The sequence below is a fragment of the Theropithecus gelada genome, chromosome 3, assembly GCF_003255815.1.
Source record: "Theropithecus gelada isolate Dixy chromosome 3, Tgel_1.0, whole genome shotgun sequence".
Classification (NCBI taxonomy): domain Eukaryota; kingdom Metazoa; phylum Chordata; class Mammalia; order Primates; family Cercopithecidae; genus Theropithecus; species Theropithecus gelada.
In genome coordinates, this window is record NC_037670.1 from 116,393,768 (window position 1) to 116,409,171 (window position 15,404).

A 15,404-nucleotide genomic window follows, 5' to 3' on the forward strand; every position below is an offset into this window, starting at 1 on the left:
AAGTAAAATAGCTAGAGAATATGATTGCACCTGTCCCTTTAGCATGGATTCCCATGCTAGCCAATATAAAATCTTCACTGTTAGAATCCTCCTGTCAATATGATAGAATGAACAGCAAGCTCAGTGTCAGAAAACCTGTGTTGTTAACTTGGCTCTCTTTCTAGCTGAATGTGTGGCTTTGGTCAAATTCTTTGGCATTTCAGAGACTCAGTGTAGTGAAGGAAGTGGATAAGATGACCTCTACATTCTCTTGCAAGCTCAAACATCTGTGAATCCAAAGAGAAAAACTAGAGCATGAAATTACCCTACGCTAGAAATCATTTTAAAGAAAAACCTTAAAATTATTAGTATTCAAGGATTTCCAATATATTAATGGTACCACTCAAAACTTTCCTTCAGCTCTATCCTATCTTGGCTCAAAGTTATCTTCTTAATGAGGTCTACCCTAACCATCCTACTTAAAATCGTAAACTTTGCCCACCTGGTACTCCCACTCTCCTTCCCCTGTTCTGTTTTTCTCCATAACACTTTACTCTTTTTAACATACAAAATTACTCATTTAGTATGTTGTTATCTACCTGCCTACTCTTACCACCAAATATAAGTTCTACGTAGGCAGGGATTTTTGTGTGTTTTGCTCATGGATACATACCAAGCACTTAGAGTAATAAATGACATATACAGGGTTCTTGATTAATATTGTTGAGTGAATGAATGAATTTCCAATACAAATTTAAAATAAAGTATTTCCTAACTTAAGATTGTAAAGTCAGATCTAACCAACTATTCATTGGTCTACTAGCAGTGTTTCTTGTATATAGAAGTATATTTTAAATAGATATGTCCTGTGAAATAATACTACCGTTTTAAAGAAATAAGTGAGTGAACATTACCTCATTGAACTAATTTGACCTTGCTCCCGGGAGAGAGTTCATTTGAGATTAAGCAAGTTCAAAGTCTATGAATCATAAAACAATAAAAAAAAAAAACTAAAAGGGAAATGGTGTTTTTATAAGCTCTGCAATTCAAAAGCCATTTTAGGTAATATTGTTATTTTTATGTCAGGAATTCCTCAGTGCTGATATTGTAGGGCAAAGGGTTTGGTTATAAATTAAGAGAATTATAAAACAGATACATAGTAGGATGGCTCCAACCAAATATGTGTTGAATGTCAAAGGAATTTCCCTGAGGAATAATCTTCAGAATAATTTACTAAGCACAGGAGAAAATTTGGCTCATTACTTTATAGCCAGATTTCATTTTTAATTGAAACTTCTTTTAAGTAAATCACTTGCTAGTCTATTAACAATAACAACATAAGCACAAGTAAGCATTTAGAATATAGACATCCAGGTACTAAGCTAATTGCTTTACATTCACTGTCTCATTTTATAAATGAGAAGTTTTAGTTGCAGCAAAAGAAATAATTTTTCCAATATCGAATGACCAGAACTTAATCCCAATCTGTTGGATGCTAAAGTCAATGTTCCTCACTGCAATGTCGGGTTATCTCGTTTCTAAAACTTAAATTTATCAGTAAAAGGCAAAATGTGCTATTACTGAGGACATTAAAATCATATTTCTGTAGACTCTGGGGACAAATCCAACAAAATAGTTCAAACTATTTCTTGGCAGGCATCATCGAAATTGGTACATAGCTTCCTTGGGTATTGACTTTGGAAAGGAAGTTGGTCACTTTAGATATATAAGTTCAGTTTGTTTGTAAAAACAAAATGAAAACAAAACAGTTGTCTTATATGCTAACATTATTCTAATAGTTTTCACTTCTAAAAACATACACACACAGAACTTGAGGGACTTCACATGGCTCATCTTCATATTGTCAGCATCTAGCAAAGTACTTGCCACATAGTGATGAATAAAAGTTCTAGCCAGCCTGGGCAACATAGTGAGATCCTATCTCAACAACAAAAAAAATTAGCCAGGCAAGGTGCTGCACACCTCTGGTCCCAGCTACTTGAGAGGTTGATGTGGCGAGATCCTTTGAACACAGGAGGTTGAGGCTGCAGTGAACTGTGATTGCCCCACTGAGCTCCAACCTTGGTGACAGAGCAAGACCCTGTCTCACACACGCACACAAATTAAGTAAAGAAAAAAAAATCAAAGAAAAAAATAATTCCCCCAGCATAAGTCCATCTTTATTTGTTCGGATAAGCTATAAAATGTCAAATAATGCTATTAATGGACATTGCTCTAAGTATCTCAAAAGAAAAATTGAGCACATAGTATGTGCTGCATTTTGTATACAGAATAAAAATAGAGACAAGATTTCTACTCTCACAGAACTTAAATTCTTCAGGAGAATAACAATGAAGTCCTTAATTGGACTTCTCTATATTATCTTCCTCAAGTGGAGGAGGTATATGGTGCTTAGTTATGACAAGTACCTCTGGGGCTTTGATCTTCTCAATAACTCTTTGAGGCTGATATGAAAAAAGGAATTAGAAAAAAAAAATGTATCCAACTTATATAGATAGTTGATGACCAAAGCTAGAATCCAGTTATTTCAGGCTCTCATGTATTTTCTTATTACTTAAGGAGAATCTCTATCTCTACCTTTCTCTCTTCTTCCTCTCTCACTTTTCTTAGAAACGTGGATAAGATTTTCAGAAATATGAGAAACTTATTAATGAAAAATATTGGGAATTTTCACTGTTTCTTGTTTTAGCCAGTTAATTTTGACCTTCATCCAATGTGACTAATAAGCAGTAAACTCCACTGAGAGACAGATACCAATAACCAGGATTCTGAAAATTCATTCTCATCCCCATCTCCAAACTTTTATAAAAATTTATTATAAAATAATACACTTTTAGTATAGGAAATTTCTCAAATACAGAAAAAGTTAAAGTAAAAAACTCTGACCTAATTTTCATCACTAAAAGATAATCACTCTTGACACTTTGATATCTTTATTTCTAGTATTATACCAATTAATTTGCTTCATATAGTGAGTATTATGCTGTTATCATTTTCCCCTGCCTTTTTTCCTTGCATATTAGCATAGGTGTTTTCTGAGGTTATCACAAGCTCTGTAAGCACATTTTATATTACTACTTTTTTAAAGAGGATGTGTAATAATGAATTCATCCATATATATGTGATTAAGTATTCAGGTCACTGCTCATTTTTTACTGTTATAAAATAAAGCAGCAATGAATACCTTTGGCTGATATTTTTTCTCGTACTTGGAATTATTTCTTTAAGATAGATTTCCAAAAATTGAATTAATGAGTCAGACAGACTGAAGTTTTCCTTATATACGTTTCCTTATTCATTTGAATAATTTTCAACTCCCACTTGTTTTATTCAACTCTTGTGAGCATGTGATAGTCTCATTTTTCAAAATATCTATGGTGTTTTAATTTGCATTTCTTTGTAGTTAGCATGAATATTTCAGTATGTCTTCTTCTGTGTCCCCGTATACTACATACTTTTTTGTATGCATTGCCTATTTGCATCCTTTGCTCAGTTCTATTTAGACCTTTGAATTTTTTCTTATCCATTTATATGCGCTCTCTATAAAGAATATTAACCTATTGTGATATTTGCAATAAATAGCTATATGGTTTGTTGTTGGCTTTAAATGTGAATTTATTCAATTTTCTTCATAATTTTGTTGTTTTTATAGATTTCTTTAAAAGTAATCCTTATAATTATTTCCATATTGTTATTTACCTTCAATGTCCATTACTAGCCCTTTCCAGTCATCACTTTTACTCTCACGTTCTTAACTTTTATTCGTATCTTGGCTCCATTGACCACATTTATTAGGATATTTGGGAAATACTACTATTTAGTCTATACCAGACACACATCAAATCTTACCTTATTTTCTTCTTACAAAAACCCTAGGAAGATGCTGTTTTTGTCTTTATTTGAATGACACAGACACCAAGTTTTTTGAGAGGTGGAGTATTTGTTCAAAACCACACAGCTAGTAAGTTATGAAGTTGGAATTCTAAGAGTTGCCACTTCATTTTCTTATTTCCCTTGATCTTACTCAGTTGTCTTCTCTACTCTTAATTTTGTCATTCATTTGAAAACATTTCTTGCACTATTATGGTAGGGGGCAGTGACTTACTCAGAGAGATGATTCTCTAATGGAGTTTTAAAGATATTAGAAGTTGATTGAGGACGCAGGGCGTGGTGGCTCACGCCTGTAATCCCAGCATTTTGGGAGGCTGAGGTGGGCGGATCACTTAAAGCCAGAAGTTCAAGATCAGTCTAGCCAATGTGGTGAAACCCCATTTCTACTAAAATTACAAAAATTAGCCTGGTGTGCTGGTGCACTCCTGTAATCCCAGCAACTCAGGAGGCTGAGGCATGAGAATCGCTGGAACCCAGGAGGTGGAGGTTGCAGTGAGCCTGGATTGTGCCACTACACTGCAGCCTGGGCGATAGAGTAAGACTCTGTCTCAATAAAAAGAAGTTGGTAAGGGAGATAGTCCATGGCAACGGATCTTTCAAGGCACACTAATGATAACTCAGGCATTTAGTCTACTAGTGTAATTTCCATAAATCTGTCTCTGATGTCATACTCTCAGCACTTAATATTTTCTACAAACATTTACTGAAACTTTATTTTGTATAAGTCTCTGTCCAGTTAGAATATTTTAAAAAACTCATCATCATATGAAACATTAATAAATACAAAATGAGAGGTGCAGATACTGAAAAGTAGGATTGCGGAGTGGTAGAAAATATTTCCGGCTGGATTAGATGGGGAAGGGTTCGAAGAGGAGTATAATTCAGGTTTCTATTTGCCATTGATTTATCACGTGGCTAAGTCACTAAGTGACTTAATTAAAATTAAATTAATTTATCATCTGATCACCATTTCACACAAGTCATGTCTGTTGCTGTATTGGCTAAATGATGGCAAGACAAACAACCTCTGAAAATGATCATATTGACCTTCCGAATCTGGATTTTTTTCTTTCAACACAGTGACCATAGAAGCAATCTGATGTAATCCAACATGAGTTCAAGTACAGTCATTTAATATCCCCCATCATTACGTCAATCACATGTCCCATGTCCTTCATACATAAAAATCATTACACATGAAAGGGTGGAGAGTGTGTGGATCCTGTATTATTGATAACACAGCTGAGTCATATATCTTGCTCTTTGGACTGGGTGGAAACTTGTACTCTTTCTCTGCCTCAGGTCGATTAAGTTCATTGAGGTGAGTTGCATTCCTTCTTTAAGCATGTTGAGCCTTCAATTTGGACTCAGATCGGCTAAATAGGAGAGCTAGGAAAAAGAGAGAAAATAAATTATTAGAGGGATCAGAGAAAGATACATAAGATTTACAATAAAAGTGTTATGAGAAGAACATCCAGAAGAATTAAAAACCATAGGAGAAGGAAAAATAGGTGAACAGCTTTTTAATTTCTATAAATGTGTTGTTAATACTCATAATAAAGGACTCAGAGAGCTGGGATATGAGAATAATTGGTCAATCATATACGGATAAATAGATGTGACTACATACACGAGTGCTGAAGAATGCTAAGGAAGGGCAAAAAGAGATTGAGAAGAGGGCACTACTACTAACATATAACAATGTTGAATGTTTAGAGTGTTTCAGGCACTGTACAAATCTTTTAAATATACAAATCACTTAATCTTGCCATAACATTAGAAGGTACTATCTACTCTTTACCAAAGTGATAACTGTGGGACAGCAGAGTTAAGTAACCTGTTCAAACCTACGCATAATAATCAGCAGAGACGGTCCTTATCTAAGATTTTCTGCCTTTGAAGTCCAAATACTTTAATGGAGCCAGGTACTAAAGAAGAAAACTTTTGTAAATTAATTTAACGATTTACACGTGGAAAGGCACAGAGTGAAAAGAGCCTATGATCTGAGAAACCCAGTGAGTTTGGCTGAAATGGAGTGAATATGTACATGTTGAGGGTGAGGAAGATGATTAGAGAGAAGTGATGTGTTGTGGTTCTTAAAAGCTAAGAGGAAACTATTAGATGTGATATAGTCTGTGGCAGGGAGCCATTGCAGGTTTTCCAAGATGAACTCCTAAGAAGAAAACACTTCATGGGGCTGAAAAAGGCAGTGAAGTGGAGTGTCCTATGATAACGTACTACAGTGTAGGGTAGTGGTTAAGAGTGCAGTTATGAGAGAGGGACTACTGGTTAGCAGCTTACCTGCTGTGTGACTGGGCAAATAACGCAAACCTCAGTGTCTTTTATTGTAATATGGGAGTAACAACAATAGTAACTACTTCTCAGGATTCTTGTCAAGATTAAATGACAATCTCTTTGAAATGCTTGGCAGTTCCTGATAAATGACCAGTAATTAATAAATGTTAGTTGTTATTATCATTATATATTATTACTCCCACAGATACATATAGAACAGACTGCAGCAGAGAGGCAAATCTTTAGTATTCTGAGAGTGTAGACAAGTTGGTGAAATGGCTACATGAGGGCGGAGGACAAGAAGGTGCAGATGGTGGCAGTCACTTCAAATGGAAATATCACTGCTTGAATGAAGGTATGTGAGTGTCAACTTGCAAGGGGACTAAGTAGGTTTCACCAGAAATTAAGGAAGCTTAAGGAGAACAGCCAAGTCCAGCTTGATAGGAGTGGTGGTAGCACAAATGCAAGACTGGTGTCTTTCAAGAAGCCAAGGACTGTTGAAAGTAGCAAGAGCTAGTTTGTTTTAGGTCCATCATGTTTTATATTCACATTTTCATGTCAGTGGAGCAAAGAAATTGAATACAATATAATAGAATGGTAGAATCTTATTTTTAAAATATCTGTGCTATTCTGATCTTTAACTTACTTATATCCTTGATAGAGATCTTTACCTGATGCTCAAGATTGTAGAAACAGTATAATCAGTCTAACAACATAGCACTGTATTTATATCCTGCACTGTTGAGGGAGGGTTTAAGGCCATTCAAAAGGATACATAAAATACAACAAGATTACATAGATGAAAGGTGAGATAAAGGAAGAAGCAAAACAAAAGTGAAATCAGAGATCATAGGCACAAATAAGATTAAAAATGCATGTGATGAAGATGAAAGCTTATACATTTACCCCAGATGGACCACAGGGTTGTTGTTAAGACTTTAAACAGTGAACAGTGTTAGAGGCCTAATTAACAATTTGTTTAAAAAAAAAAAGAAGAAGAAGAAAAGAAAACTTCATTGTAAGGCCAAGAACAAAATATATCAAGGTAAGGAAAATTTGTAGTCAAGAATAGAAAAAAATTATGGCTTTGAAGTATGAGTTATTTAAAGAAAGAGGAAATATCCTCAGACTATGCAGTGAAAAAGTGATTTTCTTCTTCTAAACTTATGCAATAAACTGATAGGTAATATGTGAAAGTCATAGAATGTAGACTAGAGGATACAACAAACCTATTTCCTCTATGTTCATGAGAAGAAAAACTCTGATGTGAGTTAGCACTGCTTTACAATTTTGATTTGTGCAGATTGCACGTACTTTTCCTCAGTTTGAAACAAATAGTGGACAGGAAAAAATACTAAATGTTGGCAGTAAATATGGAAGGAAATTATAACTAATGTAATATGCTAAAACATGCTATGTTTATTTTACTAATTTGAATTAAAATGTAAGAATTTGAAATGTCCTGGAAAAACACGGCCATTGATCTAACGTCTGAAGTTTTAAAATATTACACGCTTTGAAACACCATTTCTACCTTGAAATACCTGTCTCTCTATATTTTTTAAAACTTCCTTTTTCTTTCATTCCATTTATCATCAAATAAAGGATGAACAGATATAACTCAGAAACCGTCAAACATGCTGAAGAAAGACCACTGCAGAAAAAATTATCCTGGCCTTTTCAAAGGTGTTAGGAAGCAGAAAGATGATACAGAATTTGAGAGGTCGTAGTTTTTGTATTAACTGTATTAAACGCAAATCCCGAGAAAATTTCCCTTAACTACGTCCTGTTGTTATATGGATATGAAGACGTACGTGAACTTCGAGAGACATGTCTCTATATGTTCAAATGTCCCCGATGATTCAGCTGATGCGCGTTTCTCCACCTTGCCCTTTCTAGAGAGGTGCAACGGAAGCGAGAACATTCCTCCTCGAAATTCAGCCTGTTTCGCAGTTTCTCGAAGAATCAACATTCAGTCAATCCGCGCCCGGAGCAGTCATTTGTGGTGAGGCTGATTGGCTGCGCAGGGACGGCGCCAGGGCGTGGGCTGAGCACAGCCGCTTCGCTCTCATAGGAAGTCTGAGCTCATTCGAGCAGCGGCTCTTCAAGCTCAAAGAAGCAGAGGCCGGCTGCTGTTCGTTTCCGCTAGGTCTTTCCACTAAAGTCGGAGTATCTTCTTCCAAAATTTCACGACTTGGTGGCCGTTCCAAGGAGCGCGAGGTAGGGGCACGCAAAGCTGGGTGCTACTACGGGACAGTTCCCAAGAAGTGTCAGTCTCTCAGATTTCCTGAACTTGGTCTTCATGGGAGAAGGGCTTCTTGAGGCGTGGATGGTGTGGAGACCGCTAGCAAGTCCATGGGGACCAAGTGGGTGAGATCTAGACTCAGGAGCTCCTGGAGCAGCGCCCAAAGCGTAGTGGCACTGGACCATGTTGCCCGGAGCGCTCAGAGCCCGCGCGGTGAGGGCACCTGGTCTCTGAGCCGCAGGCGCTTGGTGGGAGGCAGCATCGTCCGCGGCGACGGGAACCGGGAGGGAGAAGCGCACTGGCGGCGGGCACAGTCCAGAACGCGCTGCCAGACCCCCAACTCTGCCTGCGTGGAGGTGCTGGAGACCCTGCGCACAGGAAAGCCCCTGCCGTGCCCATCGCGGCCAGAGCAGCTGGAGCATCATGGCCAGCGCTCCCTCTTACTGCTCTCTGGGGTTCGGCGGGGGACTAAAGGTTAGTCTCACCTCCGGCGCGCCTGAGGGTCATGCATTTGGCTAATGAGCTGCGCTTTCTTCTCAGGTCGGGATGGATCTTGAAGGGGACCGCAATGGAGGAGCAGAGAAGAACTTTTTTAAACTGAACAGTAAAAGGTAGCTAGTTTCATTTTCATAGTTTACATATTTGCGAGATTTGAGTAATTTATTTCTAGCCTCCAGCTCTGAATTAAACGACGTATTGTTGTTGTTTTTAATTATTTTTATTTTAAGAAACGCAAGCCAGCCTTTGGAATCATTTCCCTGCTTAGAGCAGAAGTTTGTTGGCTGCCTGGAGCACAGCATATGCATTTTCCCTGTCTTTTTTGTTCTTTCTTTTAATGATACATAATATTTTACATATTTATGAAATGGGGTACATGGAAGCGTTTTTTAACATGCACAGAATGTGTAATGATCAAGTCCGGGTATTTGGAGGGTCCATCACCTTGGGTATATTTCATTTCTATGTGTTGATAACATTTTAAGTCCTCTCTTCTAGCTACTTTGAAATATACAATATATTCCTAACTAGAGTCACCCTTGTCTGCTGTCGAACATTGGAACTTATTTGTCCTATCCAACCGTTCTTAGCCATTCACCAACCCCTTTTCATTCCACCCTTTTACCCTTCCCGGCCTCTTTCCCTTAGTCTTGGTATGCCTGTTCCTCAGCTTTCCTGCCCCAGACAGGCGGATGCTCATACGTGTTTCTGTCTTGTGAACTTCTGCTTTTCAAGTGGTGCTGGTCGCCCACACGTCAGCCATACGCTGCTGGTGATCTGCTCTGTGGTCCAGGCTCTTGCTTCCGGTGAATGGCTATGTAAACATCGCGTGTTTGTGGCCTGGCTGATGGAACGGAAGGTCAAAAGTACATTTAGGTTGTTTTTATTTTAACTGGCAATAAATATCTGTATATAATATTGGTAATGTAATCACATAGGGAAAATAATTATTTAAAGTAAATTTTGATCATGGTGCTCTGCCGTTGTGGAAAATTTAAAACTTCACTCTATAGATTCATTGTTAGTAAATTGTAAGATAAATTAGTAAATTTATTAATATCAGAAACTATAATGTAAATTATGTTAGTAAACATATTAATATTATAAGAAACCAAGCTTTTCAGTGTAAGAGAAAAAATACAAATGTGGAAATTAAATATATTTTTAAAAATAATGTTAAGTTTGCATTGGAAATTTCAATATGAATTCATAATTTTTTAATAGTTCATTTTCACTCCACTGAAAGGGAGAGTAACAACGAGCACTGTTAGTACCAGATATTGGTTTCTAAATACCATTCCTCCCTAAAAGAAATGAACCCCTCAATAGCTAATTTCAGCCAGGTCTGGGACAGGAAAAATAGAAAAAGAACCTGGAGTATCTTGTGTTACCTGAAAATAAGGAAGTGGAGTTTAATGGAGTAATCAAAAGCATACTTGAGCTGTCTGGAAGGGGCTTCCAATGGCCAACTCTGGGACAATTTGAGCATCAAAGAACAGCGTAACTGTAATCGATTTTGAAATACTGAATGCTACTGTTGAATCCTTAATATTCTGAGAGGAGGGAAACTGAAAGAAAGTGTGAGAGGTAGAGAAAATAAAGCAATGATCTTTACAGAAAAATTCCAGCTATTATTGTGAAACTTCCACTGTTATAATAGATTCAGGCAAGGATTGGCAATGAACTCTAAACCATAAGAAAAACGTTGTAAGAATTTTCTTCAAAATATTTACTAATTGGAAGGAGAATGTGCTTTTCCAATTAAAGATTTTGCAGTTAGCACCTTAACCAAGTGATCAGACTTGGTATCTCTCATTGTAGAATAGACTGTAGTAAACGACTCATCACTTGGATTTTGAGTAAACAACATCACCTAGCAAATACTAATATATCTGCAAAAACATTTAGTCTGAATACAATTAAACTTGTAGACTGGGACTGTCCGATAGATTTATCATGTCAGTCACATTTGTAATTTAAAATTTTCTAGTAGCAACAGTAAAAACTAAAAATAAAAAGATAAAACTAATTTTGTAAATATATTTAATAGAACTCAATATGTCCAAAAGATTGGATTTTCTACATGTAATCAAAATGATTAATAAGATAGTTTACATTCCCTTTTATGCTAAATCTCCTGTTTGATGTGTATTTTACATTTATTGAACCTCCCATTTGTATTCAGTTTGATACAGGTATACTCAAGATGTGGGACATTCTATAAGACAGTTCTTCTTGTTTCTTTACAAAAGCCAATGTTAAAAAAATAAAAGGAGGACTTCTAGATTAAGAGAGACTAAAGAGATATAACTACCAAATGTAGTGTGTGAACATTACAAAACAAAACAAAAACGACGTAAATGTTCAACAAGGAAAAAATCCTATGGAAAACATTCTTGGGAGATTTTAATGTGCATTAGATATTAGCCAATATAAAAATTGTAATCACTTTTCTTAGATGTGATAATGGTAGGAGAACATGTGATTGAAATTGAAAATTTTTGTAACGAAAATGTTCATATAAACCATGAAAAAGGCTCCATAGAGTGGAGGATAGGTATTCCACTTTTTGTTTTTAACTTTTTATTTTTGAAAACTTGATAGCTTAAAGAATTAGGTACTTATACAAAGGTTTAGGTAGATTTAACTAAGAAATATTGAGGGTATGTGAAGGGAAACAGTAAAGAAAATTGTTTGATCTTTCACGTATTTCTATTATTGGTTCTATCGTGGTCTACAGACTTCTCTTTTCAAATTAGAGATTATATTTTAGATAAGTAGTTCTTATTAAATTGTGTTCATTGTCATTGATTTAAATTTATTTTAACATGGGATTGTAAAGAAGCATGTGGCTTTGGTAGTAGATAATGCTGGGATAATAGTGCTATTTGGAATATGTCTATTAGCAAAGGTTCTTTCCTAAAATGGTATTTGATGAATGACTTGTCTTTCTAAGCACTGTGTTTTGTGCTAATGGGGTTAAGTACGTAATCTAGTAGGGGTAAGAGTTTGTGTGAAAGTGCATTTTAGTGTGATGCAGTATCTCAGAAATCTGAGGTTGCACCTTATAGTTTGGTGGTCAGGGAACAGACTTGGCATTTAAATATTGGCTTAGTTATAGCTGTGGACCTTGGACAAGTTAACTCTTCTCACTCCTCTACATCTCTAAAAGAACAAAAATGTGTCTTCCTCATAGAATTGTTTATGAATTGTGTGTAGGAAGTGCTTACTTAGCCAGTGCCTGGAACATTATAACTTCTCCAGAGTAGCAGCAGTTTTAGAGAACAAAAAAATAAATAAAAAGCTTAGAGCTAAAACTCAACTATTTATGGCTGTTTTTCTCCTTTCATCCTGGTTCCAGGGATACTGAAACCATGCCTTTACTGGGAATTGGGTGGGACCAAACCTGAAGAATTATGTTTGTGTATTTTATGTCTGTCTAACATTACTCCAAAGCCAAATGGGTAAACTCTGGATTTTTTTCTTTAGAAGTCTCCTCACCTCTTTTGACCTCACTTAGTGTAAAGAACAAAGACAAAGATGACTTTACCCTATGAACTTAAAAACTGTGTAAAAAATAACACAAATCTTTTCTAAAATATTTTTTCTTTTATACCTACAAAAATACAGATGAGGCAGATTTCTTACGGTTGGTTTGCTTTCACATCCCAGGTGGCAGTTACACAGAGTAGAAAATGGGCTACATAGTTAGATTCATTTGTATCTGGGCTCAAAATAATAGTTGACCTTATGCCTGAGGACAACTTTTTGACAATTTATAGAACATCATTTTTTACCATAACTTTCTAGAGTGCATTTATTTCATTATGGTCCATTTAGGGCTCCAGACATTTTTTTTCACAATTAGATTTGCTCATAAAGAGTAATTTAATTTTCTTCTTAGGCTAGTTATGTCCAGCATCTAATTGCCACTACACTTCAGTAGAAAGGGAATGATTAAGAATAATATCTAGGTAGTAGATGGATAAAATATCTACTGCCATCATTATTCAAATGACAAGGAGATGCATAATTAAGGGAAAAGATGAATGATTTTCTAATAAGAATAAAAACAGGTAACTCTTTTTTCAGTATGTATATTTTTCTAATTGCAATGGGTGTATGTATGTATTCATCATAGCAAATCAGAAAATGTCAAAGGCACAAGGAAGAAAATACTTTTAGAGAGATTCCAACACTCAGTGATAACCACATATGTAGATTTCTAAGATACATGTAAACATACTTAAACATTATAAATGGGGTTATACTATTATTATCCTGTTTTTTAACTGTATAATATAGACATATTTCTTCATCCTATTTGTCATTAAATATACATTCTATATTAATTTGGGTAATTTATAAATTGTGTAATTTCTAAAGTTTTATGTAATTCCATTGCTGTTTTGCAGTAAAAAAGATAAGAAGGAAAAGAAACCAACTGTCAGTGTATTTTCAATGGTGAGTTTTGAATTTATGAACTATTCAAAATACTTTGGAAATTTGACATCTCCTTACATGGAAAAGAGATATTTCATCTGATGTAAGATTTTCTTACAGGGTATGTTAATGGAGAAGCAAAATAAATTGGTTGATTTAGCTTATTTTCAGGAGAATGCTAATCATAACTTGCTATGTATATTACTAATCTACAGCCACCATTCCTGACTTAGATTTCAATTCTTCTAATGAACTACGTTGCCAGTGATTCATTATCTACGCAAGTACCTCTCCCATCTGCATAAAGGAAACCAATCACATAGAATGCTGTCTTTAATGGCTCTGAAATTCTGGCAGGTTTTTTAGGTCAAAGTCCATTGCTATCAATAAAAGGCAGCAATATATTATTTATTACTATGCAAACTTTAGGCCGTTTAGGTTAGTCCATTGCAAATTTTAGTTCAAAATCCATTTCTAACAATAAAAGGTAGCAATTGATTATTTATTACTATGATTTCAAATATGTCGTATGCCATTGTTCCCCTGTGCTAAATGGATGAAAGTCTAGAATTCGAAAACCTTATCGTAACTCTTTATTTCATTTTCTGGTTGCATAGTGGTTTTTTAGAAGCTTTTCTTTAATTACGCTTGGAATCAGACAGGTATCGTATAGGTGTGATTGGTTGATGACCTCAGTGTCATGATCTTGGCTCACTGCAACCTCCGCCTCCCAGCCTCAACTGATCCTCTCACCTCAGCCCTGCAAGTACCTGGGACCATAGGTGTGCACCGTCCTACCCAGCTAACTTTTGTATTTCTTGTAGAGACAGGGTTTCACTATGTTGCCCAGGCTGGCCTTGAACTCCTGATCTCAAGCGATCCGTCTGCCTTGGCCTCCCAAAGTGCTGGGATTACAGGTGTAAGCCGCTGTGTGCCCTGCCTAGTTAATGACCTCTTATCTACCTGGATTCTTCCTTTTTTCTAAGAGTACAATTTTAGGTGAACTGTTAGGTGAAAGATTCCAGAGATTAGAACCTGGAAGACTGCTAAACCAATTAAGTCTAACAGCACATGCTTTATAATTCAGTTGTAACAGCAATTTTTTTAAGGTAAGGGAATGGATAGATTGTCTTATAAAATGGATTTTAATAAATTGACTATAAAATAGTTGTAGGCACTTTGGGAGGCCGAGGCGGGTGGATCACGAGGTCAGGAGATCGAGACTATCCTGGCTAACATGGTGAAACCCCGTCTCTACTAAAAATACAAAAAACTAGCCGGGCGTGGTGGCGGGCGCCTGTAGTCTCAGCTACTTGGGAGGCTGAGGCGGGAGAATGGCGTGAACCCGGGAGGCGGAGCTTGCAGTGAGCCGAGATCACGCCACTGCACTCCAGCCTGGGAGACACAGCGAGACTCCGTCTCAAAAAAAAAAAAAAAAAAAAAAAAAAAATAGTTGTAGGTAGGGAAAAAACACTCATATGACTTTTATACTGAGGACTTCATGATTCCCTTATGTGATCTTCATCTCCCTGTGCTACTGTTGCTCTTGTCATGACTCCTGCTTTTTTTCTATCTCTATGCCCTTTGGAATTTTGGTGAGATAAGACTATGTACTTGAGTCATTCTCAGACTACTTGAGTAACCAAGTGACAGTTTTCACTGTTACTTTCTTGTATGGAAAGAAGCATTTAGGTTAAAGTTGTATTTATCCACAGGATTTCAGTGCTGTGACTTTGAGACTTTCAGTTTTTATTATTTGTAGTTAAAGTTTTTTAAACCTTAGTAGTCTTATATTTTAGAAAATTTAACAGACCTACTATATAGAGGCAATGTTATCAATACTCAATTCATTTTAAGGCACGAAAGAATAAAAATATGGAGCTTTAATATAAGGTAGTAGTATTAGCACACATAAAGCACTATGTGCCAAGCATTGTCCTAAGTATTTCATATATAATCTCATTTAATCCTTACAACTCCTTTTGAGATAGATACTATTATTATTCCAATTTTACACGTGAAGAAGCTGGGG

At 36.1% G+C, this 15,404-nt stretch overlaps 1 protein-coding gene across 2 annotated transcripts in view; it reads left to right on the forward strand.

Moving 5' to 3' along the window:
- Positions 1-15,404, forward strand: part of ABCB1 (ATP binding cassette subfamily B member 1) — a 218,533-nt gene that overhangs the window by 101,956 nt on the left and 101,173 nt on the right. The window contains exons 2-5 of one of the 2 annotated variants that reach the window (XM_025379381.1): positions 8,086-8,191; positions 8,336-8,406; positions 8,972-9,042; positions 13,345-13,393. In XM_025379381.1, coding sequence (XP_025235166.1) covers positions 8,978-9,042; positions 13,345-13,393 — 114 coding nt within the window. In that variant the 5' untranslated portion in view covers positions 8,086-8,191; positions 8,336-8,406; positions 8,972-8,977. Of the gene's footprint in view, positions 1-8,085; positions 8,407-8,971; positions 9,043-13,344; positions 13,394-15,404 lie in introns of both variants that reach the window. The other variant, XM_025379380.1, reaches the window with a different exon arrangement.